The 27,759-nt window shown below is 46.8% G+C and overlaps 1 protein-coding gene across 3 annotated transcripts in view; it reads left to right on the top strand.

Moving 5' to 3' along the window:
* NSDHL (NAD(P) dependent steroid dehydrogenase-like) overlaps positions 1-27,374 on the top strand; it is a 29,884-nt gene extending 2,510 nt beyond the window's left edge. The window contains exons 2-9 of one of the 3 annotated variants that reach the window (XM_059384995.1): positions 48-230; positions 7,018-7,128; positions 10,260-10,418; positions 18,307-18,453; positions 21,806-21,934; positions 23,966-24,108; positions 24,678-24,780; positions 25,845-27,374. In XM_059384995.1, coding sequence (XP_059240978.1) covers positions 7,057-7,128; positions 10,260-10,418; positions 18,307-18,453; positions 21,806-21,934; positions 23,966-24,108; positions 24,678-24,780; positions 25,845-26,177 — 1,086 coding nt within the window. In that variant the 5' untranslated portion in view covers positions 48-230; positions 7,018-7,056 and the 3' untranslated portion in view covers positions 26,178-27,374. The remainder of the gene's footprint in view (positions 1-47; positions 231-7,017; positions 7,129-10,259; positions 10,419-18,306; positions 18,454-21,805; positions 21,935-23,965; positions 24,109-24,677; positions 24,781-25,844) is intronic. The other 2 variants (XM_059384996.1, XM_059384994.1) reach the window with 2 other exon arrangements.
* The last annotated feature ends 385 nt before the right edge of the window (positions 27,375-27,759 follow it).

The following is a 27,759-nucleotide window of genomic DNA, read 5'->3' as shown; positions in this document are numbered from 1 at the left end:
CATATAACCATCTACATATTTCTTTTCTTTTTTTTTTTTTTTTAAAGATTTTATTTATTATTTATTGGACAGACAGAGATCACAAGTAGGCAGAGAGGCAGGCAGAGAGAGAGGAGGAAGCAGGCCCGACACGGGGCTCCATCCCAGGACCCTGGGATCATGACCTGAGCCGAAGGCAGAGGCTTTAACCTACTGAGCCACCCAGGCGCCCCGATCTTTCACCTTTTTGTGTAAGTATATTCCTAGATAGTGGATTGTTTTGGTGCAATTGTAAATGGGATTGTTTCATTAATTTCTCTTTCTGTTGCTTCATTATTGGTACGTAGAAATGCGACAGATTTCTGCACATTAATATTGTATCCTGTGACATTATTGAATTCATTTATCAGTTCTCATAGTTTTGGAGTGGACTCTTTATAGGGTTTTCTATATGTAGAATGTCATCTGTAAACAGTGAAAGTTTTAGCTCTTCTTTGCCAATTTGGATGCCTCTTATTTCTTTCTGTTGTCTAATTGCTGTGGCTAGGACTTCTAGTAGTATGTTGAATAAAGTGACAAGACTGGACATCCTTGTCTTCTTGTTCCTGACCTTAGGATAAAAGCTATCAGTTTTTCCCCATTGACTATGATGTTAGCTGTGTGTTTTCCATATAAGGCCCTTAATATATTGAGGCATGTTTCCTCTAGACCTACTTTGTTGAGGATTTTTTTTTTCTTTAATCATGAATGGGTGTTGTACTTTGTCAGATGCTTTTTCTACATCTGTTGAAATCATCATATGGTTTTTATCCTTTCTCTTAGTCATGTGATCTGTCATGTCAATTGATTTGCAAATATGGAACCACCCTTGTGTCCCAGGAATAAATCCCACTTGATTGTGGTGTATGATTTTTTTTTTTAAGATTTTTATTTATTTATTTATTTGACAGAGAGAGAGATCACAAGTAGACAGAGAGGCAGGCAGAGAGAGAGAGAGAGGGAAGCAGGCTCCCCGCTGAGCAGAGAGCCCGATGCGGGACTCGATCCCAGGACCCTGAGATCATGACCGGAGCCAAAGGCAGCAGCTTAACCCACTGAGCCACCCAGGCGCCCTTTTAATGTATTGTTCAATTTGGTTTGCTAAGGTTTTGTTTAGGATTTATCGCTTCTACATTTGTGAGAGATACTAGCCTGTTCTCTTTTTCTGTGCTGTCTTTATCTGGTTTTGGCATCAGGGTGACACTGACCTCATAGAATGAGTTTAGCAGTTTTCCTTCTCCTTGTATCTTTTGGAATAACTTGAAAAGAGTAGGTAGAATCTACCTTATGAAGCTCTCTGGTCTTGGATTTTTGCTTGTTCAGAGTTTTTTGATTGCTGATTGAATTTCATTGCTGGTAATTGGTCTGTTCCAATTTTCTAATTTTTCCTGCTTCGTTTTGGTAGGTTATATGTTTCTAGGAATTTACCCGTTTCTTCTGAGTTGTCCAGTTTGTTGGTATACAGGTTTTCATAATATTCTATTATAATTTTTTGTATTTCTCTGATGTCGGTTGTCATTTCTCCTCTTTCATTAGTGATTCTGCTTACTTGGGTCCTCTCTGTTATCCATGAGTCTTGCCGGAAGTTTATTAATTTTGTTGATCTTGTCAAAGAACCAGCTCCTGGTTGCATGCATGCTTGGCGAATTACAAGGGGGGTGTGCAAGGGTATGGGCCGAAGCAGGGGAGCTGGAGATCCAGGATCTGCCCTCTGCAGCTAGCCCAGTGTAAGAGGGTTCCCAGCCCTTATGTGCTTCCCTTCTGGGCATTGGGGCATTATTTAGGGAGGCAGGGGACAGCATAAGTTTCTCAGGCTGAGAAAGGCATGCAATATATTAGCATCCATTAAGTGAAAGTGTTTGCTGACCCTTTGCCCTACTTTCCCAGGACTACTGAGTAAAGTCCACACTCAGCCTGGCATCTGAGCCTCATGCCCAGTTTTGCCTCTGCTAGTCCTTGGACGTGGCGTCTCTCCATACCCTGCTTCCCAGTCAGCGTGCAGGGTGGTAGCCTGGCAGAGCAGAGAAAACCATCACAAGTGCTGCCTTGGCTGTGTAACATCAGCATGACTTCCGCCAAGTCTGCCGACCTCTCTAAGCCTGGGTTTCTCCTTGCTTTGGGGATCTTAATGGCCTAATATATTTAGATGTGAAAGGACTTGACATCTGGCAGCTTTTTGATCGGCTCTTTCCCCTTCCGGGCATGCCCAAAGCCTTAGACTTGGGTCAAATCCCTTCTCCACACTCCAGCCAGAGTGATGCTTCTGATCTTAACACTCACCCTGCTTGCAACTTCCTGGAGCTCCCCCATATCCTCTTGGTGTAACCCCTTAACCTGACACACAGCCCCTTCCTATTTTCAACCTTGTTCCCAGTCTTGCTTCACACTCGCTGTGACACAACTTGTCACAGTTGCCAGAATATGCTGGCTCTGTGTCATCATCTTGTCCCTTCCATCCCTGGCCATGGAATGTCTTTCAGGACACCCAAGCCCTGTTTGACTCACTCGTCCAGGGCCTTGAGAACGTGGCCTAGGGATCACCGTGGGCCAGCCGTGGGTTAGGTTACCAGCCTCCTTGCTCCGGGGGTACCTTCATCAGAGCTCAGAAGCGCTTCCACGGTGTTCCGCTGAGTCTGTCTCCCATACCACATCGTGGGCTTCCTGGTGCTGTGTCCTGTGCAGGTCCTGCTTGGCAGTGGCTAGCATTCAGTGAGTGAGCCAGACTTATTTAAGGAACTCACCAAGGAGAGAAGATACACCAGGTGGAGGGATCAACATAAGAGAAAGCTTGCAAGCGTGCTGATGGTTTTCTCAGGAGCCACCTCAAATTCAAAGCCAAGGCCTTTCTGTGTCCTAAAAAATAGACAAGCAGGGAGACGAATGACTGACAGAAACAACCAGATACCTCAGATCTCTGAAAGGACAAGATTGTGCAAGAACATTTTGCCTTGATTCCTGTTTGCAGTTTTCTTGTGCACACGGGCATTTTCTGTCCACAGACTAGAGTGGTTAACTTGCGGCTCACCACATCTTAGCTTCCAGCTCTGACTCCATGGAGGACAGCAGGCAGGGTTCTTCTGAATTGCTCTGTATTTCATCTTTACAAAGAAGCTGCTCTCCCATGTTTTCAAAGGAGAAAACACTTGTCTTTCTGTCTGGTTTGAAGGAGACAGGCTCTCCCTTCCATTTGCCTCCAGAACAGTTGCTAGGACCTTGCCTCAGCAGGAGGGAGGAGACTGGGCTCACTTGGTCTCTTCCTTGATATTTTTTTTTTAGTTCAAGGCTTTGTCCCAATGTGTATGGCGGGCATACATACTGGTTTTCAGTGGGTTCAAAGACATAACTTTGTAAAGGAGACAGACTTGAGGCTTCTGATATGTGAATCTTAACAATCCATGTTGCTCTTTGGGGTCTTATGTTTCCCCATCAGAGCTGTTCTGAGCCCATTTCTAGAGGACAGTGGGTGGCACCAAGTACATTTTATCACCATCCGTGTCCAGAATTCTTCATCTTGTAGAACTGAAACTGTACCTGCCGAACACTTACTCCCCAATTCCCCTCTCTTCTCAGCTCCGGGCACCCACCATTGTACTTTCTATGTATTTAAATTTAACTCCTATAAATACCTCATATAAGTAGAATCGTGTAGTACTTATCCTTTTGTGACTGGCTTATTTCACTCAGCATAATGTCTTCAAAGTTCATCCATGTCATTGCATATTATAGAATGTCATTCCTTTTTAAGGCTGAGTAGTATTCCATTGTGTGGTTGGGCCAGATTTCCTTTATCTCTTCATCTGTCGAGGAATATTTAGGTTGTTTCCATCTTGGCCATTGTGAATAGTGCTGTAACAAGCAAAGGAAGGCTAGTGTTTATCTCTTCAGATCCTGGTTTCAGTTCTTTTGGATATATATATACCCAGGAGTAGAATCACTGTATCATATGGTAGTTCTATTTTTCATTTTGTGAGGCTCTTTTATAACATTTTCCATAGGAGCTGTACCATTTTGCATTCCAACCAGCACTGTGCAAGGCTTCCAATTTCTCCACATCCTCACCCACACTTCTCTTTTGACTTTTTTTTTAAAAACTTCTATTTATTTATTTATTTGACAGAGAGATCACAAGCAGGCAGAGAGGCAGGCCGAGAGAGAGGGGAGGAAGCAGGCTCCCCACTGAGCAGAGAGCCCAATGCAGGGCTCCATCCCAGGACCCTGAGATCATGACCTGAGCCAAAGGCAGAGGCTTTAACCCACTGAGCCACTCAGGCGCCCCATCTCTTTTGACTTTTTGATAACAGCCATTGTGAGTGAACAGGAGTGAAGTAATACCTCATTATGGTTTTGATTTGCATTTCCCTAATGATTAGTGACACTGAGCATTTTTTCATGTACCTGTTGGCCATTTGTATGTCTTCTTTGACTATTCAAGTCCTTAGCGCATTTTTTGAAAACCCTTATTAGATACATGGTTTGTAGATGTTTCCTCCCATTACGTACTTGCTGGAATTTGCCTCCTTTTTAAGGCAGAATAATACCGCATTTTGTTTATCTATTTATCCACTGATGGACCCTTGGGTCACTTCTACCTTTTGGCTATCGTGAGCAGTGGTGCCAGTGAACAGGGGTGTACAATTATCTGTTCAAATTCCTGCTTTCAGTTTTTGGGGCTGTATTCCCAGACATTGAATTCCTTGATCCTATGGTGATTCTATGTTTCATTTTTTGAGGAGCCATATGCTGTCTCTCACATTCCCAACAGCAGTGCACAAGAGTTCAAGTTTCTCCACAGCTTCACCAACACTTATCAATTTCTGTTTTCTCGTTTTGTTTTGTTTTGTTTTTTTTTATAATTGCCATCCTAATGGGTGTGAGGGGGTATCATTGTGGCTTTGATTTGCATTTCCCTAATCATTAGTGATATGGAACATCGTCTTGTCTGCCCATTGGCCATCTGTAAAGTATATATCTTTTGAAGAAATGTCTATTTGATCAGAGCTGTTCTTGGTGTTCATTTTAATCTGAGTGTATATCAAATGGGGGCTTAGGTTGGGGGGGGGGGGATCACCAGTGGAATCTGACTCATTTTCTGAGCTAGTCTTTGGTACCCTAGTCCCTAGAGACAACTAAAGTATCACCAACATTCTGAACTGGCTCATAGTGTGTACAGACTTTAAAGTCATTTGTATATAATTTGAGACAAAGTAGATTTGATTTTGTTTTTGCTTCTACAGGGTGTTGGTTTGCTGAGGATTGAGTGAGCACTGTTTGAATGGTATGGATCATGGCAGCAAAATGCTTTCTTTTATCTCCCAGATTTTTCCCTAGGATCAAGTGGGAAACAGGCTTAAAGGCTTCTTGCTTTTCTAACAGTACAGAGGATTATGGGATTGGCAGCTGTGCTGTTTGGATTTCAGAACTGAAAGAATACTTGTTTTCATTTCCTATGGCTGCTGTGACAAACAGCCACAAACACAGTAGTTTAAAACAGCAGAAATTTCTTCTCTCCCAGTTCTGGAGGCCAGAAGTCTGAAATGAAGGTGTCTACGGAGCCATGCTCCCTCTGAAGGCACTAAGGAAGGAAACTTCCTTGCCTCTTCTAGCTTCTGATGGCTCCAGGCGCTCTTTGGCTCACGGCCATGTTACTGCAAACACCAGCTGCCCTCTTGTTTCCTCACGCTTTCTTCAGGTATCTGGGAAATAGTGGGTATTGTGAGCAGAGCACTGTAGCAACCCACCGGCCCTCAGGGAAGCTCCTGCATTTTAGAGGGGTGTCTGCCTGGTAGGGAACAGAGGGGGTCTGCTGTGCATCTGGAAAGGTCATGAAAAGTGAAGTTTTGAAATACATTTTCCTGATAACTTCCATTATGATTTCAGAGATATGTTTGCCTAAAATGGTTCCCATGGGACATAGAGGTTCATAATATCCATTTCAAGGCCATTTCATCCACCCACAAAATCATTTCCTACAAGGACGCGCGCGCGCGCGTGTGTGTGTATGTGTGTAACTAGCGGTGGCTGCCTGGCAGCCATCTTCTCACCAGTGAGTGTTCTCTGAATATGGCTTTTTGCAGGCAGTTCGATTGTTTTCTTTGTGACAGATTTCACCATCTCCAGATGTTAGGAACTCCATGACTTAAGTACATTGACCACTATAAAGAAAACAGGTGTAAGACCGAATACATCTAACCCAGACTGAACACTGCTCTTGGTTTGCACGTCAGTATTGCGAGTGAATGGAGAGAGGAGCATATCCTAACGGCTATCACAAAAGCTTCTCCCAGAAACCACTCCTCTGTTTGGCGGTGTGTGTCTTTGTCAGCAGATAGACTTCACTGTCTCCCGGTTGTGAGGTGCTTGGTGCTCACCATGCTGGGGCCACTTCCTGCGGGTTTTTGATGGTCACAGACACTGGGTCCTTCCACATCTTGTCAGGGTGGCTTTCATCTCACCAAGAGGAAGAGCTCTGTCTCCTGTTACACTCTAGCCCTCCCAGCAGCCCCTGCCCTAGCGTCATGGGGATGAGCACGTCGTCCATTTAGGGGAAACTCAGCAGCAGCAAGGAGACAGGTTGTGTCTAGTTTGTAGCAGGGCTGGCACCAGAACTCGGGACTCCTAAGGTCTGTGCATTTTGCCACCGTACTACCATGGCGTAATGGTCAGTACAGACGAACAGGACGATTGGAGCACGTGAGTGCCGTGGGAAAAGTTACAGTGCCACAGGTGTTCCTTTCGTTGTAAATGATGAAGGAAGTCATTTAACTCACTTTTCACTCTGCCTCTAATCCAGGTGTATGGTGAGTTATGGGCCCAGTTACACCCTTGCGTCAGAGGGAAGCCCATCCAGGAGTGGGAAGCAGAGGGCTTCCTTTAACAGCAACAGCAGTGGTTCAGCTCTTGGTGAAAACTCGACGGGAATGGCATACACAAAAACACGAACACCTAAAAGATATTTCAGTCTTGTAACATGAATGTCTCTAAATGTGTCTTTCTGAATAGAAAACTTCCATCACAAGCATAACCATATTCGGAGCTGAAATGGACCAAGCATTTGATGAGCCAATGAGAGACCACATCACACGGACACATCGGACAGAAGACATTCCCAATGTAAGTACGACATGATAAAGGCTAGCCAAAACCACGTAAGGGGAAGGTCAAGCACACATACACTACCAGCAAACCATTGATACTAGCTGTGGGTCAAAAATTGTATTTGGTATGTTTATTTAATCAATCAGTGTTGACTTTTTATATAAGATACATATATATTTATTTAAGGTACCAGTTACTTACTGCTGTGTAACAATGTCAGAACGTAGTGGTTTCAACATCCATTTCTTTGTTCGTGATGCTGTGATTTGAGCAAGTGTCAGAAAAGACTTGAAGGAATTGTTGGGCCCCCATGGAGGTTCTTTGTCTAGATCTGCAGATGTTGGCTTTGACTCTTTGACTCACTTTTAATGAATGCTAACACTTCAGAAATGAAATCACACTGAGGTAAAATGTGTTTGTATCAAATGTTAATAAATTATAGACGCCCAGAAGGTGCCCTGGACCACCAGGTCATGCTGGTCTTCGCACGTAGCTCAGAATAAAGCCTCTAACATGCCTCTGTTAGTTGAGGGTTAATGTGAGAGTCTAGTTGCCAAAGAAATGTAGATTTCAGTGGTTGTATCAATGGCGTTCTTTGTCACTGGCTGACTTGATAAGAAGTAGACGTTATAAATTTGAACTATTAAAATAAAAAGAATACTTTCATCTTACCTTACAATATATTCTATGTAAGACTTCTGAAAAGAGGCCCACTGCTAGCGACGAAGGAAAAACAGAACAGGTTAAAGAAACCCAGGGGCCTAAACCATTCTCTTAGCTCAAGATCGTAGTGCAATTGAAATCATTCAGATGGCTTTCTTTTCTATTCTTAAAACTCTTTGCAAGAAGTTGAGTTTGTAATTTCTCTGAGTAACCCATTCTTGTGTCTCACTAGCAGATTTCAGTTTGGAGTGGTTAGAACACATTCCTTCTTGTCCTCTGTGCCCACTTCCTCTGCATCATCGTTCGTGGCGGTAAAAAGCAAGGAGTTACCTCACGCGATCTCTAACCATGTAGTATTACAGGTGTGATTGGAGACATTGCCCCATTGCATACCTGACTTCTCTGAGATAAATGCCAGTTAAGTCCCCATCATTACAAAAGTCTCTCCCCTCCCTCCACATGCACATGCTCTCTCCTTCTCTCTCAGATAAATAAATCTTTTTTTAAAAAAGGATTGTCCACATTTAAAATCATGAAATGAAATTACACTGGACATAATAGAAAGATTATTTGATTTTTTTAAAATTAGACCATCAAACTTTGAAACAACTGTAACTAGAGATGCCAGATAATATAACCAAAATAATCTGAAATCCTTTGGGATACTATCAAAACATGTCTAGAGTGAACACCTTTGGATTCAGGCAAACTTTTAGTAAGCCGTGAAAAATCAGTTTGGGGAGCAGGGAGGCTTGGACTTATCTAAAAAAACTGCATTTTCCTGTACAGATGACTTGAGGAAAGGAGAAGGGGTAGCCCACATGAGGATCAAATGGAATTGCATAGTTAAGTTTGTGTCCTGCAGAAAGTCAAAATTTGAGTCAGAGTGCAAATTATTTACCATGGTATGATGACATGTATATGGGAGTAATCAAAACAAAACCTAGACAGAAATGGGTTCAGGAGATCATTTGGTTGGGGGGGGTGGGAATGGCAAGGCTGGTCATGTCAGTAGATTATGCAGGCCTGAACCAATGATGCCAAAGCTCCAGAGCCACCTCCAGGTGGCCCAAGGGACTCCAGTAAAGAAACAAATAGAGGGGTTGGTTGATTGTTTTCTAATCGGGATTTTTTTAAACACCTTAATTTTATTTTTTTCATGTTCCAAGATTCCTTGTTTATGCACCACACCCAGTGCTCCATGCAATCCGTGCCCTCCGTAATACCCTCCACTAGGCTCACCCATCCCCCCACCCCTCCCCTCGAAAACCCGGAATTTGTTTCTCAGAGTCCACAGTCTGTCATGGTTCCTACCCCCCTCCAATTTCCCCCAACTCCCTTCTCTCCATCTCCCCATGTCCTCCATGCTATTTGTTATGCTCCACAAATAAGGGAAACCCTATGATAATTGACTCTCTCTGCTTGACTGATTTCACTCAGCATCATCTCTTCCAGTCCCGTCCATGTTGATGCAAATGTTGGGGATTCATCCTTTCTGATGGCTGCGTAATATTCCATTGTATCTATGGACCACATCTTTAATGTCTTCCGTTTCCACACTCCCAGCTCTGATGAGCTTAGGGGGAGAGATTGGGGATTTGTCATCTTCAGGAAGCCCAGATATGGTTTCCAAAAGACCCCCAAGGTGTGCCTTCAGAGACACTTGGAGCCGGCTCAATCAGCATGCAGCAGACGCAGTTGTTTTCCACCGCCTCCCCGGTGTCAGAGTATTGAAGTGCCCGCATCTGGGGCTCTGTCCTTCCATTATCCCCAGTTAGCAGAATTGGAATGTAACTAAGAACGGGCACAAGTTGCAAAAGCTGAAATGTAAACCCCACGGCTCTTCCTGATACCTCAACTTGCTCAGGGCTCAGAGAAGGAAAAAGAAAGCCCTGGGCCTGGCTGATGAACAGTTTGCCGATCCTCCCTGCAACCCCTCAGGAGGTCCTGCCAGACAGCAGCAGTCTTGGATGTACTAAGGCAGGGAGTGGGTAGGCATCGAGCCTGAAGTCACGCAGCCCAGCCCTGGACTGGTTAGGGAGGGTAAGGGCCTTTGTCCCGTGAGCATAGAGACCTTGCTTTCTTCTCTCTGATGGTTTAAGTGGACATTGTCCGTTGAGTGGGTGGCATGTTGTTCTGTTTTGGTTCTGTTTCTTATGCCTTAGAAGTGCCCAGGGATCAGTTATTAGGAGCAAGAAGCTGTCGCTTTGAGGGGTTTTGTATTGTCCAATTTTGATCATTGGTAGTTTCATTCTTTCCAGAGATGCCTCCTGCTCCTTTCGTTAAATGTGCGGCGTGCGTGTATGAGATCATCCAGTCCAGCCACATCTATCTTGCTCTCATTTGCTCTCTTTCTTTCCTTCTTAACTGACCCCAGGAGATGAGGGTCCCACTGGCAATGGAGCTCCAGAAGTGCAAACAGCGGGACGCGCTTTGTAGCTTCCAGTGCTCCTGTACTGCCGACCACCCCTTTCTTTCTGCAGGCTGCTAAGTGCACAGTTATCGGAGGTTCTGGATTCCTGGGGCAGCACATGGTGGAGCAGTTGCTGGCAAGAGGCTACACTGTCAATGTGTTTGATATGCGGCAGGGGTTCGACAATCCCCGGGTGCAGTTCTTCCTGGGAGACCTCTGCAGCCAACAGGTAATGCACCCCCCAGCCTTGTCAGGGTTCCACAGGCCCCCAGAAGGAAACTACAGGCTTGCCCGACTCACAGGCAGCCACATTGTTTAAAAAAACAAACAAACATGTTTTTGAAAAATTTTGAAGTTACAGGAAAGAACCTAACCCGCATTGGGTCATTACAACTCTACTCTGCCGTGGTACTGGAAAAGCAGCCAAGCTCCGCACATAAATGAGTGGGTGTGGCCGTGGGCCAGGACACCTTTATTTGCAAACAAAGTTGTCCACCAGCTATAGCGTGCCTCCTGCTGTTCCAGAGTATTCCGTTGGCCTTGGGACAACATGGGTCAGGGCATGGACCCCCATGCAGTTGTAAATCTGTGTACAACTTTTGACTCCCCAAAAGCTTGGGGAGTCCCCAGTAATCTCTTGGCCAGAAGCCTTGCTGATAACATAAACAGTCAATTAGCACACATTTTGTGTGTTGTATGTGTTATATACTGTATTCTTACAATAAGGTAAACTACAGAAATGAAAATGTTATGAAGAAAAACATGAGGAAGGGAATCGAAACAAAAATTGGAAAAAGAAAACCATAAGGAAGAGAAAATACATTCATGGCACTGTACTGTATTTATGTAAAAACTACATATAAGGCGACCCGTGCAGTTCAGACCCATACTGTTCAAGGGTCCCCTGTAATGCCCAGAAGTGCAATTGCTGGTTTTCAGGAGTTTTTTTAATTGAGATTTGCTTCACATTCTGTAAATTTAACATTTTTAAAATATACAACTCAGTGGTTGTTAGTGTATTCACAGAGTTGTGTGACAGTCGCTTCTGTCTCATTCCCGAGCACTTTCGTCCACCGAGAAGAAAATCCCAGGCCCATTAGCAGTCGTTCCCCTTCTCCTCTACTACGCTCCCAGCCGCTGGCAAGCGCTCATCTCCCGTCTCTCTGGAGGTGCCTATCTAAGTGGAGTGATGCAATATCTGTGCTTTTGTGACTGGCTTCTTTCACGGAGCATCACGTTTGCAAGCTTTATCTGTGTCATAAGGGTATTAACATTTTGAATTTTATTAGATGTTGCCCTATTGCTCAGCAAAGCTGCTATGCCAATTTTCCATTCACACCAGCAGCGTGGTAGGTCGGATCGCCATTATTGTACGTCTTTGCCAACATTTGATGTAGTTAGACTTTCTGGTGTCACCATTCTGAAAGGTGTGGCATCGTACCTAGGTGAGGCTTACAGGCATGTGCCCTCCCTGTTCAGGATGCCAGGCTCTGGCTCTTTGTTGATGGTCTGTGAGGTTGCCTGTCAGTGACCTTTGTCCATTTGTGTTTGGCTTACTTTGTTTTTCTTATGGCTCTGTAATTCCTTTCTATCTGGAATGCTGTGTCACAGATAGCTTCCCTTAGCCCATCAGTGATCTTTTTTCCTTGGCTTTGGCATCCTTTGCTATGGTTTTGTTGCTTTGAATTTTAAGATAGGGCTTCCCCTCCGGGCTCTTTTCCCTCCCACACCGCCCACGCCTCTGAGCCTGGAGATGGGGTGGAAGTCTTCCTTGTCTGCCACTGCCACTTCCTCACTGCCCCGAGGTCCCTCTGGCTGTGTGGGGGATGCCGGCAGACTGTACATACCCCAGTGTCCTTCCCTGTGACGGTCCTCGGCGGGCACCTGCTCCCTTGCCCAACTTTCCCAGGTGGCTCCTTCTCATTTCTTAGTGAGATGAGCTCAGTGTTCACACACATGACCCACCTCGCCTTGGCCTCCTCTCATTCACTCTTGGCCTCCAGGCCACCCCAGAGCCTGTTGTCACCAGTAAGTGTGTCCTCTCCACGATCTCCCTGGCCGGCCCCCCACTCTGAGCAGCAGCTGCTGTCTTTCTTGTTCGGGCCCTCGGTGCCTGGACCAGGTCGGGAAGCTGCCGCTGCCCCGCCCCCTTCACCCCGTCTGTGTCCTCACTGCCTTGAAGTCCCCGACTGACTCGCTGCCTTGCGTAACACTTAGCCGCCTTGCCTCTTTCTTGTCTCTCTCGTCAGTCAGGGCGCTCCAGAGAATCAGCCGTACGGTGCGTGTGTATGTGGACAGAGAGGAAGTGGCGGGGGTGGGGGTGGGAGTGAATGAGATTTAGGGAAAGAAATTGGCTCGTGTGATTGTGGGGCTGGCAAGACAGATTTGCAGGGCAAGCCGGCAGGCAGGAGACTCGGGCGAGACGTGCTGCTCCAGTCCTGAGGCAGACTTTCTTCTTACAGAAACCTCAGGGTTTGCTCTTAAGGCCTTTGAGTGAGTAGGTGAAGCCCACCCAGAGCACGGAGGGTACTCTCCGGTCCTGGGAGTCAGCTGATGACGGGTGTCAGCCCCAGCTGTGAGATACCTTTGCAGCAGGACCTAGACCAGTGTTGGATGGGAGAACTTCCTCGGCGTAACCCCAGCCGTGTTTAAATCCGATTCTCCCTCCTCCCTGGGAGCCTCTGGGCAGCTGAACAGGGATGGAGAAGAGAATACAAGGTTTCTGGGGCACCTGGGTGTCTCAGGGGGATGAGGGAGCACGAGGCTGGCTGAAGACCAAGCAAAAGCTGGCGCCTGTCTCTCTCTGCCTGCCTCTCTGTCTACTGGTGATCTCTGTCTGTCAAATAAATCAATGAACTCTTTAAAACCAAAATACAAGGTTTCTGCCTCTTTCTACTGACCACGGCCTTTAGCCAGCCCCCCTGGGGACTCTGGTCTTCTTCTTCTCCCGCATCAGCAATGGGTCCTTCTCCACCCAGTCGTAGCCAACAACACACAGACACGTTGCAGGATCACCCGTCTTAAGAAAGCAAAATACCCTGGTGTGCGCGCCCACTTCTCTCCGCCGTCTCGGGAGAGCTCAAAGCGCCGTTTGCCGCCTGTGACTGCTTCCCTCCACTGTCTGTTGCACGCACTCCCGTGAGGTTGTCACCAGCAACCCCTGTCACAGCCGCCAAGGACCTGGAGGCAACCAAATCCAGTGGCCAAGCCTAGGACACCCCACTTGCCCATTTCTCCTCCTGCCGTTCTGCCTCATTAGCTCTGTAATATCTGAATGTAGCAGGCTCCAGAGCTCACTGCTTACACCTCTTTCCTTCTCTGAGCACACTCGGTGTCCAAGCGAAGCCCTCCGTCCCCTGCTCACAGACAAAGGACAGTGTCGGGGCTGACAAGCTCCAGCTTGAGATCTGCAGCCTGGAGCTCTGCTGGACTCGTGTCCATCCGGCTGCCTGCTGCACATCTCTGTGTGGATACATAAGAGACATTTGTACTTGCCGTGTTCACAGTTCACAGTTCAGCTCCTGGTTCCCTGCTATGAGCCCCCGCCCCCACTACAGCGAACCTACTAGAGTCCTGTGCGTCTCAGTAAATGGCCCACTCTGCCCTTCCAGCTGCTTTGGCCAAAAACATTAGATTTACCCTTGTACCCTCCATCCCATTCATCAGCAGATTGTGTCCACTGAACTCTCAGAATAGATCCCCAGTCCAGTGACTTCTCACTCCTTCCTTTGTTACCGTGCTGGCCCCAGCCACCACCTTGTTAATGCGTGAGTCCAATCGTGATGCCCCTCTGTTCAGAAGCCTCCAGTGGTCCGGTTCTGTTTAGCGCAAACGTATAGGCCCTTATCATCACCTTCGAGGCCCTGCATGATCTGCCTCACTCCCTCTCTGGCCTCACCCTGTCCTATACTCACTCAGTGCTCCAGGCACACTGGCATCTTTCCTACTCCTCAAACTCACCAACTGCGTTTCTGCCTCAGGACCTTCGGACTCACTGCTCTTTCCGCCAGGAGTGCTCTTTGTGAACCACAGAGCTTGCTCCCTAAATTTGTTTAAGTCTCTCCAGATCGCCTTTATTCTACCTTAGCTTTCTGTATGACACTTGGTACTACCTGATGTACCCTGTGTCTGATGTACCCTGGTTTCTCTGCCCACCGCCCCCACAGAAGATAAGCTCCATGAAGGCAGGGATATTGTCTCTTCGGATCACTGCTGGGTCCCCTCAAAGGACATGAAGCTCCATAGCAAACTTCAGCTTCCCTCCGAACTGCTCCTGTGATGGTGTTGCTAGTATTTGTTTACAGATTTGTTGTAAACACAAACTCAAAGTGACACCCGCTACCATGGTGTGTTGCTCTCAGGCACCTGCAGAGACAAGGAGAGAGTCGCTCTTAACCAGGGCCGGAGTTTGCCCGACCAGCTTGGTGAAGACAGACATGGGCAAGGCCGAGACCGCAATGATGGATTGTGAAGTCCAAACTCAGGAGGCCATGAAGAGGGTGAAGGACATTCAGAAATGCGTGTGAAAGTTACCACTTGGGTTTTGTGCCATATTCTTGAGTTCATTCATCAGTACTTCTTACTCCCCATTTCTTTCTCCCAGGTTCCTTCTTCTTCCTGAAGCATTTCCTTTAGCATCTCTCACTGAATATCTGGGCACTGAGCTGAATCCTCGTGTGCCTGAGAATGTCTTTATTCCACCCTCTCTCATAAATGCTGATTTGCTGGGAGGGGGGCGGAATTTTAGGTTCATAATTATTCCTCCCGGTGCTCAATCTGCTCATCATTCCTCTGAGGTTCAGCCGGGTTTAGCTCTCGTGCCTTTTAGGGTTTTCTTTTTGACCCCATGTGTTTTGTAGAGAATATGTCTGGGTCTACGTTTTAGTTTTATATTTAAAACCCACTCAACAGCTAGTGGGCCTTAAAAATCTGAGGACTCACGCCTTTCCTCATTTCTGGAAAATTCTTCAAATATTGACTCTACCTCCATTCTCTCTGTTGTTTCTTTCTGGAAGCCTTACCGGACATACAGTAGAGTCTTCATTATAAGCTCCATGTCTGTTAGTTTCTCCCTCATATGTTCTTTCACTTTCTGTCTTTGTAATATTTTATAGGTTTCCTGTTTCGTGTCCACTCATGGACAGTCTTGCTTCACCTATATCCCCACGCCTCCCTCAGATTATTTTGAAGCCAACCCCAGGCACCATTATCATTTTTTCTATAAATATTTCAGTATTTGTCTCTAAAAGATAAGGAGCCTTTTTAAAGATTTACTTATTAATTTGAGGAGGAAAGAGCATGAGTGGGGGAGAGGCAGAGGGAGAGGGAGAGAATCTCAGGCAGACTCCACACTGAGCGTGGAGCCCAGGGAGCTTGATCTTCCGACCCCAAGATGAGACCTGAGCCAAAACCAAGAGTCTGACGCTTACCTGACTGTACCCATGTGCCCCCCCCCACTTTTGCAAGACTTAAAGGAACCCTTTTTTTGCATTTTTAAAATATTTATTTATTCATGAGAGACGGGAGGCAGAGGCAGAGGGAGAAGCAGACTCCCCATAGAACAGGGACCCCAATGCGGGACTCGATCCCAGGACCCCGGGATCGTGACCTGAGCTGAAGGCAGTTGCTTAACCGACTAAGCCACCCAAGTGCTCCTTAAAGGAGCCTTTTTAAAAACACAATTCCATGACTACACCTAAAACACTCTGACAATTCCTTTATCTCCAGCCTGTGTTCAAATATCCCTGAATGTCTAATAAGAATTTTTATGTAGATTTTTTTCCAAATAAGGAGCCAAAAAGGTGAAAACATTGAAGTTGATTGACCTAGTTAAGTCTCTTCTATAAGTTCCCCTTCCCGTTTTGTTTGTCGAATAACCGATGTTTAGTTAAAACTGTGCTTATTGTCCCACAACATTTCCCAGGGACTAGATTTCGCAGATTGCATCCCCATGGTTTTGTTTGCTATGTCCCTCTGTCCCCTAGTGTTCCCTCCAAACTGGAAGACCTAGGACTGCACTGTTCAGTAAAGCAGACTTCGAATAGAAAAAGGGAATACAGATAACTCATAAATGATTTTTCTATTGATTACATGTCGAAGGGATAATATTTTGGATAATCTTATATTAAAATATGTTATAATTATTTTCATCTGTTTCTTTTTACTTTTGATGTGGGTCCTACTAAATTTAAAGTCACAGCTGTGCCTTGTATTACTATATTTCTAGTGGACTAAAAGCTGGATATGACTCTGGTTCCATTTTTTCTTCTGGAGCACCAATAGCAATCAGCATATCTAATGCTCAGATTTTCATTGCTAGACAAAATTGCCCATAAAAGAAAACAGGGCTCCCATTCAGGACTCTGAGCGGGGGGGGGGGGGGGGGGGGGTGGTCCAAGTGAGCCTGAAACGTTTTCTTAAGACAGAATTAGAAAGTGCTCAGGGACACCTGGGTGGCCCAGTCTATTAAGTGTCTGACTCTTGATCTCAGCTCAGGTCTTGATCTCAGGGCTGTGATTTCAAGCCCTACATTGAGCTCCATTCTGAACATGGAGCCTACTTTTTTTTAAATGTGTTCAAAAACTAATGGGAACATATCAAAAGAATGTAAGAACCAACTTCAAGAACCCCTACTGGCCAAATTTGGGATGTTTTAAACCTCGCAAAAGACAACAGTAGTGGATTGTAATGCATTGAATAAAAGAAGAATCCATGTGTCCATGGAAATGCTAAAAAGAAAAGTTATATAGAGAAAGGGGAGCATCTACATTACAGAGGAATGTCAACTAATAAAAGTAAAAATTGGGATTTTACCATTTTACAACCAGTATGTTAATAATCGTTCCAGGCAAGAATCATCACTGAATGTTCCAGATTCAAAGAGACAGAAGAGATAGGAGGACTAAATGTAATATGATCTGTGACTGGATCCTGGATCGAAATATAAAAATGCCTTTAAAGGACATTATTGGGACAATGGGGGAAATTTGTATATAGACTGATTATTGGAAAAGAGTGTCCTATCCTGTAACCTTTCTTGTATGTGATCCTTATTTAGCAGTATTTAGGAAAATGTCTTTGTTGTTAGAAGATACATAGTGAAGAGCTTAGAGGCAAAGTGGTACATTGCCTGCAACTCACTCTCTAATGGTTTCAAAAAAAATCATATGTCCATTATCTACACAAAGACAATTATGGAAAATATTAATAATCATCGAATCTAGGCACATAACTCATGATTGTCTTTCTTTTAGTAATGTTAATCTATTGATGGTCATTCTTAGATCTTATTACCAAATGAACGTTTCAGAATATGGTGACATACTATCTTTCTTTATTGATTCAGTTCTTTGCTTGGCCTTCCCTTTACTCATTAGTTTATAGAACGAATTCTTATTCTTACTGGTGATCAAATTGTCCCTTCTTGGGACAGTGAGAGCCTCTTCAAGTTGACTCTTGAGTTCGACAGGACCCTAGGAGTCTTGGCTAGTTTCCTTACTTTCTGATTTGACAAGGTGTTCCTGGCTTTTCTTGTCTATTTCCTGACCCAGATCTGCAATCAGCCATTGCTCCCAGGAGTTTTGGTTCCTTTTAGCAGTAAATCAAATGGACGTGTTTTCATTCCCTTTCAGCTTGCTGTTCTGTATCTATTTTCACAGAAAGGGATACTCCCTGTATTGGCTATTTGCACTGTCTTTCATGGTATGGAACTTTTTCATGTGATTCATAATTTGTATCTATTTTCCCAAGACTTTTACCCCCAGGTGTCCTGTATTGTCACACACCCCCACCCCCATGGTGCACAGAGGTACAGATATTACCTTCTTCTGGATCCCACAGGTTTCTAAAGCCCTAACCCAGTTTTTACTGGGGACCAGTCAATGGAGAGAGGCCATTGAAGGGACAACATGGTTTCCATCCTAGGTACTTTGTTTGACTCTTTTACAATGAGATGTATTTTCATGTTAATTACAATGAGATGCATTTTCATGTTAATTACAGAATTATAAAAGGGCAAGACACCTGCATGCCACAGATTGGACAGAGGGAATGTGAGGAGGCTGTTTACTTGTCTAATGTGGGAGTGATTTTTTTTTTGTCTTTGTTTGCTTTTCCAGGATCTGTACCCAGCTCTGAAAGGTGTAAGCACAGTTTTCCACTGTGCATCACCCCCACCATCCAGTAACAACAAGGAACTCTTTTATAGAGTGAATTACATTGGCACCAAGAATGTCATTGAAACTTGTAAAGCAGCTGGGGTTCAGGTAAGGGGAAAGCGGAGTGAGTGCCGTCAGGAGCATGTCATGGCCCTTCCTAAGTGTGGGAGCCAGGATTCTTCTCATTCTCTCCCTGGGCCTAGCCAGGCTTGCTTCCTAGATTGTTATGCAGATTCTAGAAACTGAGTCCTATTTGCTGCTGGGCCAACGTGAGCTGCATGTCAATAGACCATTTGAGGAGCCTAAGGCTTATTAGTCTTTGGTTAAGAGCCATAAAAGTGTTGATATTGCTTTTATTTTTTATTGTGGTTAAATAAATGTCATACAATTTACCATTTTAACCATTTTTTAAAAGATTTTATTTATTTCCTTATTTGACAGAAGGAGTGGGAGAGCGCAGGCAGAGGGAGGGAACCAACTGAGCCCCCCAGGCGCCCCTTAACCATTTTTTAATTTACAGCTCAGTGGCATCAAGTGCATTCATATTGCTGTGCAAACATCCCCATCATCCTCCTGAACTTTCATCTTCTCACACTGAATCTCCATCCCCATTAAGCCTCAGCTCCCCACCCCCTCCTCTCCAAGCCCTTGGGTACCTACCGTCCTACATTCTGTTTCCATGAAGCTAGAGATGTCAAAGAAGTGGACTCATACATGGTATCTGTACCTTTCTGTCTAACTTATGTCACTCAGTATGATGTGTTCTAGGTTCATCCATGTCGTACCGTGTCTCTGAATATTTCATTGCGTGGATAGACCACATTTTGTTTAGCCATTCATCCACCAGTAGACGCTTGGGTTGTTTCCACTTTTGAGAAAGTATCGTGCATCGTGCTGCCAGGAGCGTGGCTGTGCCAGTACCTGCTCCCGTCTCTGCTTGCAGTTCTTTTGCGTAGAGACCCGGACGTGGAGTTCCTGGGTCACACAGTCATTCTGTGTTTAACCTTTCAAGGAACTGCCATACTTCTTCCCAGACTCTGCCTCTATTTTCAAACTATTTACTTTTCACCAGTAGAAACCTGTTATAACTCAGACCTGAGGAGCTATAAATTTCTACCTCATGCTTTGTTACAAATGCGGGTTCTCAGGCTCACCCTGATGGGGCCCCCGGCGTCATCAGCTGGCCCAGCAAGAACATCTGAGGAAGAAGCTCTTCAGGGCTCAGTGCCCTGGAAAGGAAGGATCAGGGTCAAAACCACCCCTTATGCTTTGCAAATGGCAAGAAACTTTGCCCTGCAGTTGTCCCCTGATTTGCTCCTTCATAGGTAACCGGGAGCTACTAATGTCACTTAAGAGGTGAGGAAATAGCCCTTTGCTAGTAAATGAAAGAGGTGGGACTCGGCTCAGACCCTCTGATGGCAAATCCGGGCCTCCTTAGTCTACACCATGCTTGTGTAACTAGAGCTTTGGAATTTCCTGGCTGCTGTTTTTTTAAATGGAATAACCTTGTTATCCAGAAAAGATTCAGGAATGACATAGCACCCATATAGTCATCACAGCATTTCAGTAATGTCACCAGTGGGATTCAAGTTCCACGTGTGTCCATTCTCGAGGCCTTTGCTGTCCTTGCCCACCCCTGGGGAACCAGCGTTCTGAATCCGGATTTATCCTTGCTGTTCTGCTCCAGGCGCAGCCACAATATAAGTTATCAGTTTCTATGAAATTATAAACTTTATAGAAATGATATCTTGACTCTTATCTTCCTGCAACTTGCTTTCTTCCCCCAATGTTATGTTTTTGAGACTTAACCATCTCATGCTCCCTCTCTCTCTCTCGAATGAAAAGAAAAAGGAAAAAAAATGGCTTTCGTGTTGTATTTAGGAAACATTTGATAAGACTGAAATCAAAAGAGTATTTGATTTGGGGTTTTTTTCCCCAAAGGTTTAAAGTGTTACTTTGCACATTTAATCTTTAATCCACCAGGAATTTGCGTTTCTGTAGGGTCTGAGGTACCGATTGAATTTTTGTTGTTCGGCACCATTTATCCCGTGATCCATCCGCTCCTCCCGCCGGTGCCTCGCTTGGCTCTGTGGCAGCACCCTCTCCCGCCCGGTCGGGCCACCGCGCTCTGCCCTCACAAGCAAGCCGTGGGATGAATCTCAGTAACTGCTAGGACAAGCCACCCCCAGCCGTGTTCTTCAGGATCTGCCCGGCTGTTCTTAGCTCTCTGCTTGTCCATCTAAATTGTAGAATCAACCTGTCAAGTTCCTCTTGGAATCATTACTGTAACTGCATCAAATTTAAAGGCAGTTTGGGAGAGCACGGATACCTTGCCGATACTGCGTCTCCGTATCCACAGACACATCACCTCTTTCTCGCGAATGCCTTTTACTACTTTTACCCTTTACTTCAGAAGGGTTTTACACATCCTCTGTCAAGTTTATCCCTCTGAACCTAATTTTTGGTTATTGAAGTAATATCTCTCCTATTACATTTTTAATTGCTAACGCACAGAAACACAGTTGGTTTTTGTATATTGATTTTGTACTCCCCAGTACCGCTGAACTCTAACTGTAAAGTTTTCTTTATGTTCATAATGTTTTCTACGTAGACATTTACAACATCTGTGAATGGCGATAGTTTTGTCTCTTCTTTTCAAATTATTCCTTGTTTGTCTTAACCCACTGTGCCTGCTAGGACTTCAGTACAATGTCGAGTAAAAGTGGTAAAGCTATGATTCGAGCTAATGGTGTTCAGTATTGGGCGCTGCCCTTAACCAGAGGACTAGAAGCTGAGACCCTTGTAAGAAATCAATATGTATAAATGAGACTACTAAAAATAATAATGGCAGAGGAGAACAACTTTGGGGTTTTTTTTAAAGATTTTATTTATTTATTTGACGAAGTGAGAGATCACAAGTAGGCAGAGCAGCAGGTGGAGAGGGGGGAAGCAGGCTCCCTGCTGAGCAGGGAGCCCGATGCGGGGCTCGATTCCGGGACCCTGAGACCATGACCTGAAGCCAAAGGCAGAGGCTTAACCCTCTGAGCCACCCAGGCGCCCTCAAGTGGGCATGTGTTCATGTGCTGACATGGCAGGGTTGGCCTTAGAATCACAAAGCATCTCTTTGAGACAGACATGACCCTCGGAGTTTGCGGGCTATCCTTCTCCCTCGAGGAATCATTCCCATACTGAGATACCACAAATAATGGAAGTCTGTACCATCTCTCAGTAGTGATAGCAGACAAAAAAGGTGAAATCCACTGTTTTAGAGTGTAATAGAATGTGTGTCAGATCCACGTAGCTACAGAAAAAGGTGAGCTTTGAATTATTTTAAGAAGGCCCGAAAAGCAATAAATCATTTCTGGGCCATTTAATTTTCTTTCATGTACGACCATCAGCTTCTTTAAATAGTGATCATTTCTTACTTGTATTTTTAAAATCTTCCTTTCTCTTCTGCCAGAAACTCATTTTAACCAGCAGTGCCAGTGTCATTTTTGAGGGTGTCAACATCAAGAATGGAACTGAAGACCTCCCTTACGCTGTGAGACCCATTGACTATTACACGGAGACAAAAATCTTACAGGAGAGAGTATGTACCTGAGAACTGGTTGAGTGACAAGCAAGTTCCATGAACATCTAGATGGTTTAGATTTTTAAGAAAAGCATTTATGCCCTTAGTGTTCTCAAGCCTGCATACCTAACTTGGGAAGTGAACTTTGGGGCTGAAATTCAACTTTAAAAACAATGCCAATAGTTTAATGTGACCAGACAGAGGTCTGAGTATTGTACAGGAAGTACCTCGTTTAAGCTTCACAAGGAGCCCGTAAGGGGGACACTGTCGGCAGCAGCAGGCTATGCCGGAGGACAGCTGATGCACAGGGATTCAGTTGCATCTTGAGGCCGTGTCGCTGGGAGGGACCCGGACCCACACAGCCTCTAGGCCATGCAAGGTCAGCAGTTGCCGTAGAAATCAGCAGCAATTTATGATGACCCCAAGCACACAGGCAGAACTTGGGCTTAACACGCAAGTGTTTTCATTTGAACACACCTTCCTAGGGGCACTCTTGCCCCCCTCCCTTATTTAAATTAAGCCATGAAAGGATCTTGCTTTATTTTAAGGAAAAGTACTGGGGAAAGTACACGTTCCCACCCGGCAGGCCCACTTTGCCGGGGAGCACCTGATTCTCACAGCAGTCTGCATTGAGTAATGGGCACCAGGGCTGCAGGGCCTCTGAGAGCAGCTAGCCCCACCACTAGCGTCCAAGGAGAATATTACTGTAAGGACAGACTCACTTGAAGGCCATGGATGCTCGTGGGCCACAGACAACTTGCCTTAGCTGGGGAAGCTGCGAGTGCCTCTCCCAGGTGTTTGCAGCATGTCCCACGTGGAGCTGGAGCTTAGTGCTTGTTGGCGTGAATTCCTCTGAGCCGCCCGAGAGCCAGTTGCTTCCCATCTGTTTGCTGTCACTCCAGGTCAGGAAGTTCCAGGAGAACTCGTCTGTGCGCAGGCACAAGGGCCTCGCCAATCCAGGGGCAGAAGCCTGGCCTTTTGTAAGTCCGAGTCCCGTCTCCAGGTTCTGCCAGCCTGCTCCTAGGAGCACAGGGAGCTGTCCAGAGCTCCCCCCTGCGAGGACTTAACCCGGAAGCACCGAGGCTGTTGCCGGGCCCCGTGTACTCTCATCCAGGCACCGAGACTCCCACCTCCTGTGCTCAGGAGCTGCAAGGGACAGCCATGGCTCTCAGCCCATCGGTGTCTCACTTGCATTGACTTTGGGCGCCTGATGGTAAACTCAGTCAAGTAGCTTAACGTCACTGGAACCAAAATGTGCACAGGAATTTTGCCACCATAGAGTAGAAATCCTAGGTGAGGCCTTACAGTAAGTGTCCTTATCAAGCACATACTTCCCGAGTCAAGTGACATACGTCTTGTCATAAGTGCACAGTCCCATCTAGGTAGGAACTGTCATGGTCACCATTTTGACCAATAACATAACAAATCATTCAGGATGTTTTGTTACTTTTGAGGCAAAACCTCTTTGTACTTTAACCCCTTAAGTTCTGGTTTGTCCACTGAGCCTCACAGGACACATCTTAAAGACTTGACCTGTTTCTCCCAGACCTTTTACCTTCTCAGCCCCTTCTTCCTGGCCCACTTGGGTTCATCAGAGTCCCTTCCTAGGGGGTGGTACTCAGAACTGACCAGAACAGCTCAGGACTGGTGGGAACGAGCACATGGAACCTAAGGCAAGAAGGGCAGAGGCTCTGGAAGCCTCCGATCTTTTCCACAGACTGCGGCCAAGGCTCGTCTTCTCCTGACTGCATTTGTGCATTTTAGTTTTTGAACCCAAACCAGGCCTTTCTCTTTGATGTTGTTGTTGTTGTTGTTGTTGTTTTAAGTAGGCTCTGTGACCGAGGTGGGGCTTGAACTCAAAACCCTGAGATCGACAGTCACATGCTCTACTGGCTGAGCCAGCCAGGGGCCCCTGATCATACTGGTTTCGACCCTGCTGTGTCTCCCATCAGTGGATGGCATAGAGAAGTAGCCCCAAATTATACCAGAGCAGCCTGGTATGGTTTCAGCCTCTGTGTCCCCTGACATGTCCCTTCTGCTCCTTTACAGGAAGTCCTGGGTGCCAATGATCCCGAGGGGAATTTCTTAACCATGGCCATTCGCCCTCATGGCATTTTTGGCCCAAGGGACCCCCAGTTGGTGCCCATCCTCATCGAGGCAGCCAGGAAGGGCAAGATGAAGTTCATGATCGGGTAAGTGGGCCCGCCGTTGGTCTTCTCCCCGACCCCTGACAAAGATCAGTCTTGTTTGGTTAGCTCTTCTCTAATGCTGCCTTCTCTGCTGCCCTCTGTGTGGGTTTCCTGGGGCTGCCCTGAACAAATGACCACAAACCGAGGGGCTTAAAACAACAGAGATTAATGCTTTCTCAGTTCTGGAGGTAAGAAGTCTGAAATGAAGGTGTTGGCAGCCTTGGTACCTTCTGGAAACGGGGGAAAGTCTGTGCCAGGCCTTCCTCCCAGCTTTCTAGTTTGCCTGGCCACCTTGCCTCCCTGCCTGTAGCTTTGACCCCCTGCTGCCCTGTCTTCTTGCTTTGCGGGATTAGAAAAAGATGGTAGGATGGTGTGAGGCCAGAGCAAGCCCTTGGCCCTGAGTGTCCAGGGGGAGCTGAAGATGACTTACAGCTCAGATAGAAGTCTAGAGCAGGCAGTGCCAGGGTGGGCAGACAGGGGACCGGGCTTTCAGACTCGTCGCTCGGCCCTTACATCTCCCTCTGAGGGCCCCAGGAATCCTGGTCCCTTAACCATGCCCCTTCTGCCCACAGAAACGGGGAGAATTTGGTGGACTTCACCTTTGTGGAGAACGTGGTACATGGACACATCCTGGCTGCAGAGCACCTCTCCCGAGATGCAGCTGGGAGTGGGAAGGTAAGGCAAGCGCGGCTGCCTGTCTTCGGACTGCGCGTCCCTGCGATTGGGTTCATTGGCTGATTGCCTTCATGCTTCTGCATCCTGGCAGATCTGCTTTAGGACCCCCTCGGTCCCAGGCTGATGCCCCGTGGGCGGGAGTGTGGTGAATTCCAGGGCCTCATCCCTCAGGACAGCCCACATCCAGAGCTGATGAGCCAGGATTGACCGAGCGTTCGGGGCCTAGTTCTCCAGGCCACGTGACCTGGATGCCCACTGTGGACGTGGCCGCTCCAGCAGGGCCCCATGTACATTTGGCGGGGTGCTCGCTACTCCCCTTCCCTCCTTGTCATTCTGGAAATCTCACGTTTTCTCCCCCACTGCCCACCCTTGCTCATGCCTCTCGCCCCTCCGTGGGGGTGGATGTATCTCAGTCTCCTGGCGTCTGGCACCTGGAGCACAGGACAGACATGTCGGGAAGAGGCTCTCATGAGGAGAGGGGAGAGCACAGTAGGGCCCCCTCACCCTCTCCTCCCACTCATAGGGCCCCCCCTTCCTTGTTTCTCACTGCTACCTTTGGACCCCCCTCTTTAGGTCTCACTTTTCTCCCGGGCCTCTGCTGTTTTCCCACTCCTGTGACACTTAGGGTGGCAGGGGGCGGTGAGTGTATGGCTTTATGTTTCAGACCAAATACAGCACAGTTGAGAAATGGTGTGTGACCTCTTGTTGCATTTCAAGAAAAGGAGTTTCACCACAATTAACATGATTATTAAATTAAATTAACAAACATACCTTCCTGAGTGCAATCTAAGCTTCACCTAAAAATCCTGCCCCACAGAGAAAACTCACCTTTCCTGTCTACACCCTATGTCTGCCCATAGCTCCCAATCAGAAAAACCTCTCTGCCGCTGGCTGACGTTCGCACATCAGAGATGCTGGGTGGGCCGGTGGGGAGAGGCCACTAGCTTCCCAAAATACTGGTCCCAGGCTGAGTGATCAGCGTACGCCTGCGCTCCGAGTTCCAAGTGTGGTCTGCCCACCTCCCCAGCTAGGGAGCACTTCCTAACTTCTGGTTCTCTCTCCAGGCATTTCACATCACCAATGACGAACCCATCCCTTTCTGGACATTCCTGTCCCGCATCCTGACAGGCCTCAACTACGAGGCCCCCAAGTACCACATCCCCTACTGGGTGGCCTACTACCTGGCCCTCTTGCTGGCCCTCCTGGTGATGGTGATGCGTCCCGTCATCCAGCTCCAGCCCACTTTCACACCCATGCGTGTCGCACTGGCTGGCACATTCCACTATTACAGCTGTGAGAGAGCCAAACGGCTCCTGGGCTACCGGCCACTGGTTAGCGTGGACGACGCCATAGAAAGGACCGTGCGGAGTTTTCGTTACCTGCGGAGGGTCGACTGATGCGGCCCGGAGACTGGGCCCGTCTCAGTGCATTCCCCGGCCGCCAACTCCTCTGTGGACCCGCAAACTAACATCCTTCGAGGGTGGAGGAAACAGCTGGCATTTCCCCCGTTGTCAGATTGGACTGGAATTTCTTAAAGCAGGCAGCTTCATACTCTGCTGCGTGGTGTTCTGTCCGTTGTCGCCCCCCCCCCCCACACCCGCCAGGTTACTTAGCATTCCAGCGTCCTTCTACGTAATCGAAGCTGTAGGGGAACAACAGTCCATTTGCTAATCGATGTTGGGAAACTAGATTTACTTCCGTGCAACGCAGTACTAGAGTAGAAGCCACAGAAGGAAAGCAGGAGATTCCAACACATGGTGAAACTTTAAGAGAGATGCAGAATGTAAAGCAAACACTTTTTAAAAGCTTAAATAATTGTCACCCCTCACCCCATCAGGCCCTAGCGGGAAATGACCGTGTTCTCTGCCCAGTACAGCTGGTGTGCCTGCCTCCATTGTTCTTTCATAAAACACTCTTTCGTGGACACGTCTCTCTCTCTCTCTCTCTCTTTTTTTTTTTTTTTTTTTTATTAAAGATTTTATCCACTTATTTGCCAGCAGGTGCAAGAGGGAGGGAGAGCTCACGCAGGGCTAGTGGCAGGCAAAGGAGGAAGCAGACTCTCTGCTGAGCAGGGAGCCCGTTGTGGGGCTCGATCCCGGGACCTCAGGATCATGTCCTGACCCAAAGGCAGACGTTTAACCGATTGAGTCACGCAGGTGCCCCCACACATCTCTTTATCAGCAGAGACCCGTTGTCCCTTTTAGTTGCAAGGCAGTGTGCCCTAGTGGCTTGCCGTTTCTGCTGTGCAGCTCTTCTAACATGGGGCATGGGGCTGGGTGACAGTGAGCCACTGGCGTTTGGGCAGAAAGTCCATGAGATGATGCAGAAAGGACAAATTCTCTGCAGCTCATGCTCATAGACCCCTTCCGGCCAGTTTCCAAGAGGCAAAGCACACAAGATGCGGTGGTCTCTATTTTCTGGTGACGTTCTGCTTACAGAACCTGGTTTCACGGGGGGTGGGAGGTTGGGGGAACCAGGTGGTGGGTCTTGGAGAGGGCACGGGTTGCGTGGAGCACTGGGTGTGGTGCAAAAACAATGAATACTGTTACACTGAAAAGAAATTAATAAATAAAAGAACCCGGTTTCTTCCCAGACTGATGGAAATGTTCTCTTCTCTGCCATTGCCTAGGGGTGGGGAGGCAGCCGGGGAAACTGGAAGAAAGTGAAGATGCTGTCCGTGCCATGAGGTGTGTGAGAGCAGTATCACACCCGCCTGGGGGCTACTGTGCTAAGCTGACGGGGCAGGGGCGCACAACTAGGAACGTCAGACAAGGTCTTTGCCCTTAAGGTACTTAGAATTGAGGAGCCCAAGCTATGTTCACAGGCCCCTGTAACACCAGACAGAAAATGAGACACTTGGGACAAGGTGGTCTAAGCTACGGCCTCCAGGCAAAACCGTCAGTGATGCTTGCAACGAGGAGCTGACAGCACTGAATCGGACTGAGTCAGTAGGCGGCACTTCAGGCTGAAAGGTCAGGT

Source organism: Mustela nigripes, chromosome X (genome assembly GCF_022355385.1).
Source record: "Mustela nigripes isolate SB6536 chromosome X, MUSNIG.SB6536, whole genome shotgun sequence".
NCBI classification, from domain to species: Eukaryota; Metazoa; Chordata; class Mammalia; order Carnivora; family Mustelidae; genus Mustela; species Mustela nigripes.
Note: the sequence above shows the minus strand (reverse complement) of the source record. Positions and strands in the feature narration are given on the sequence as shown.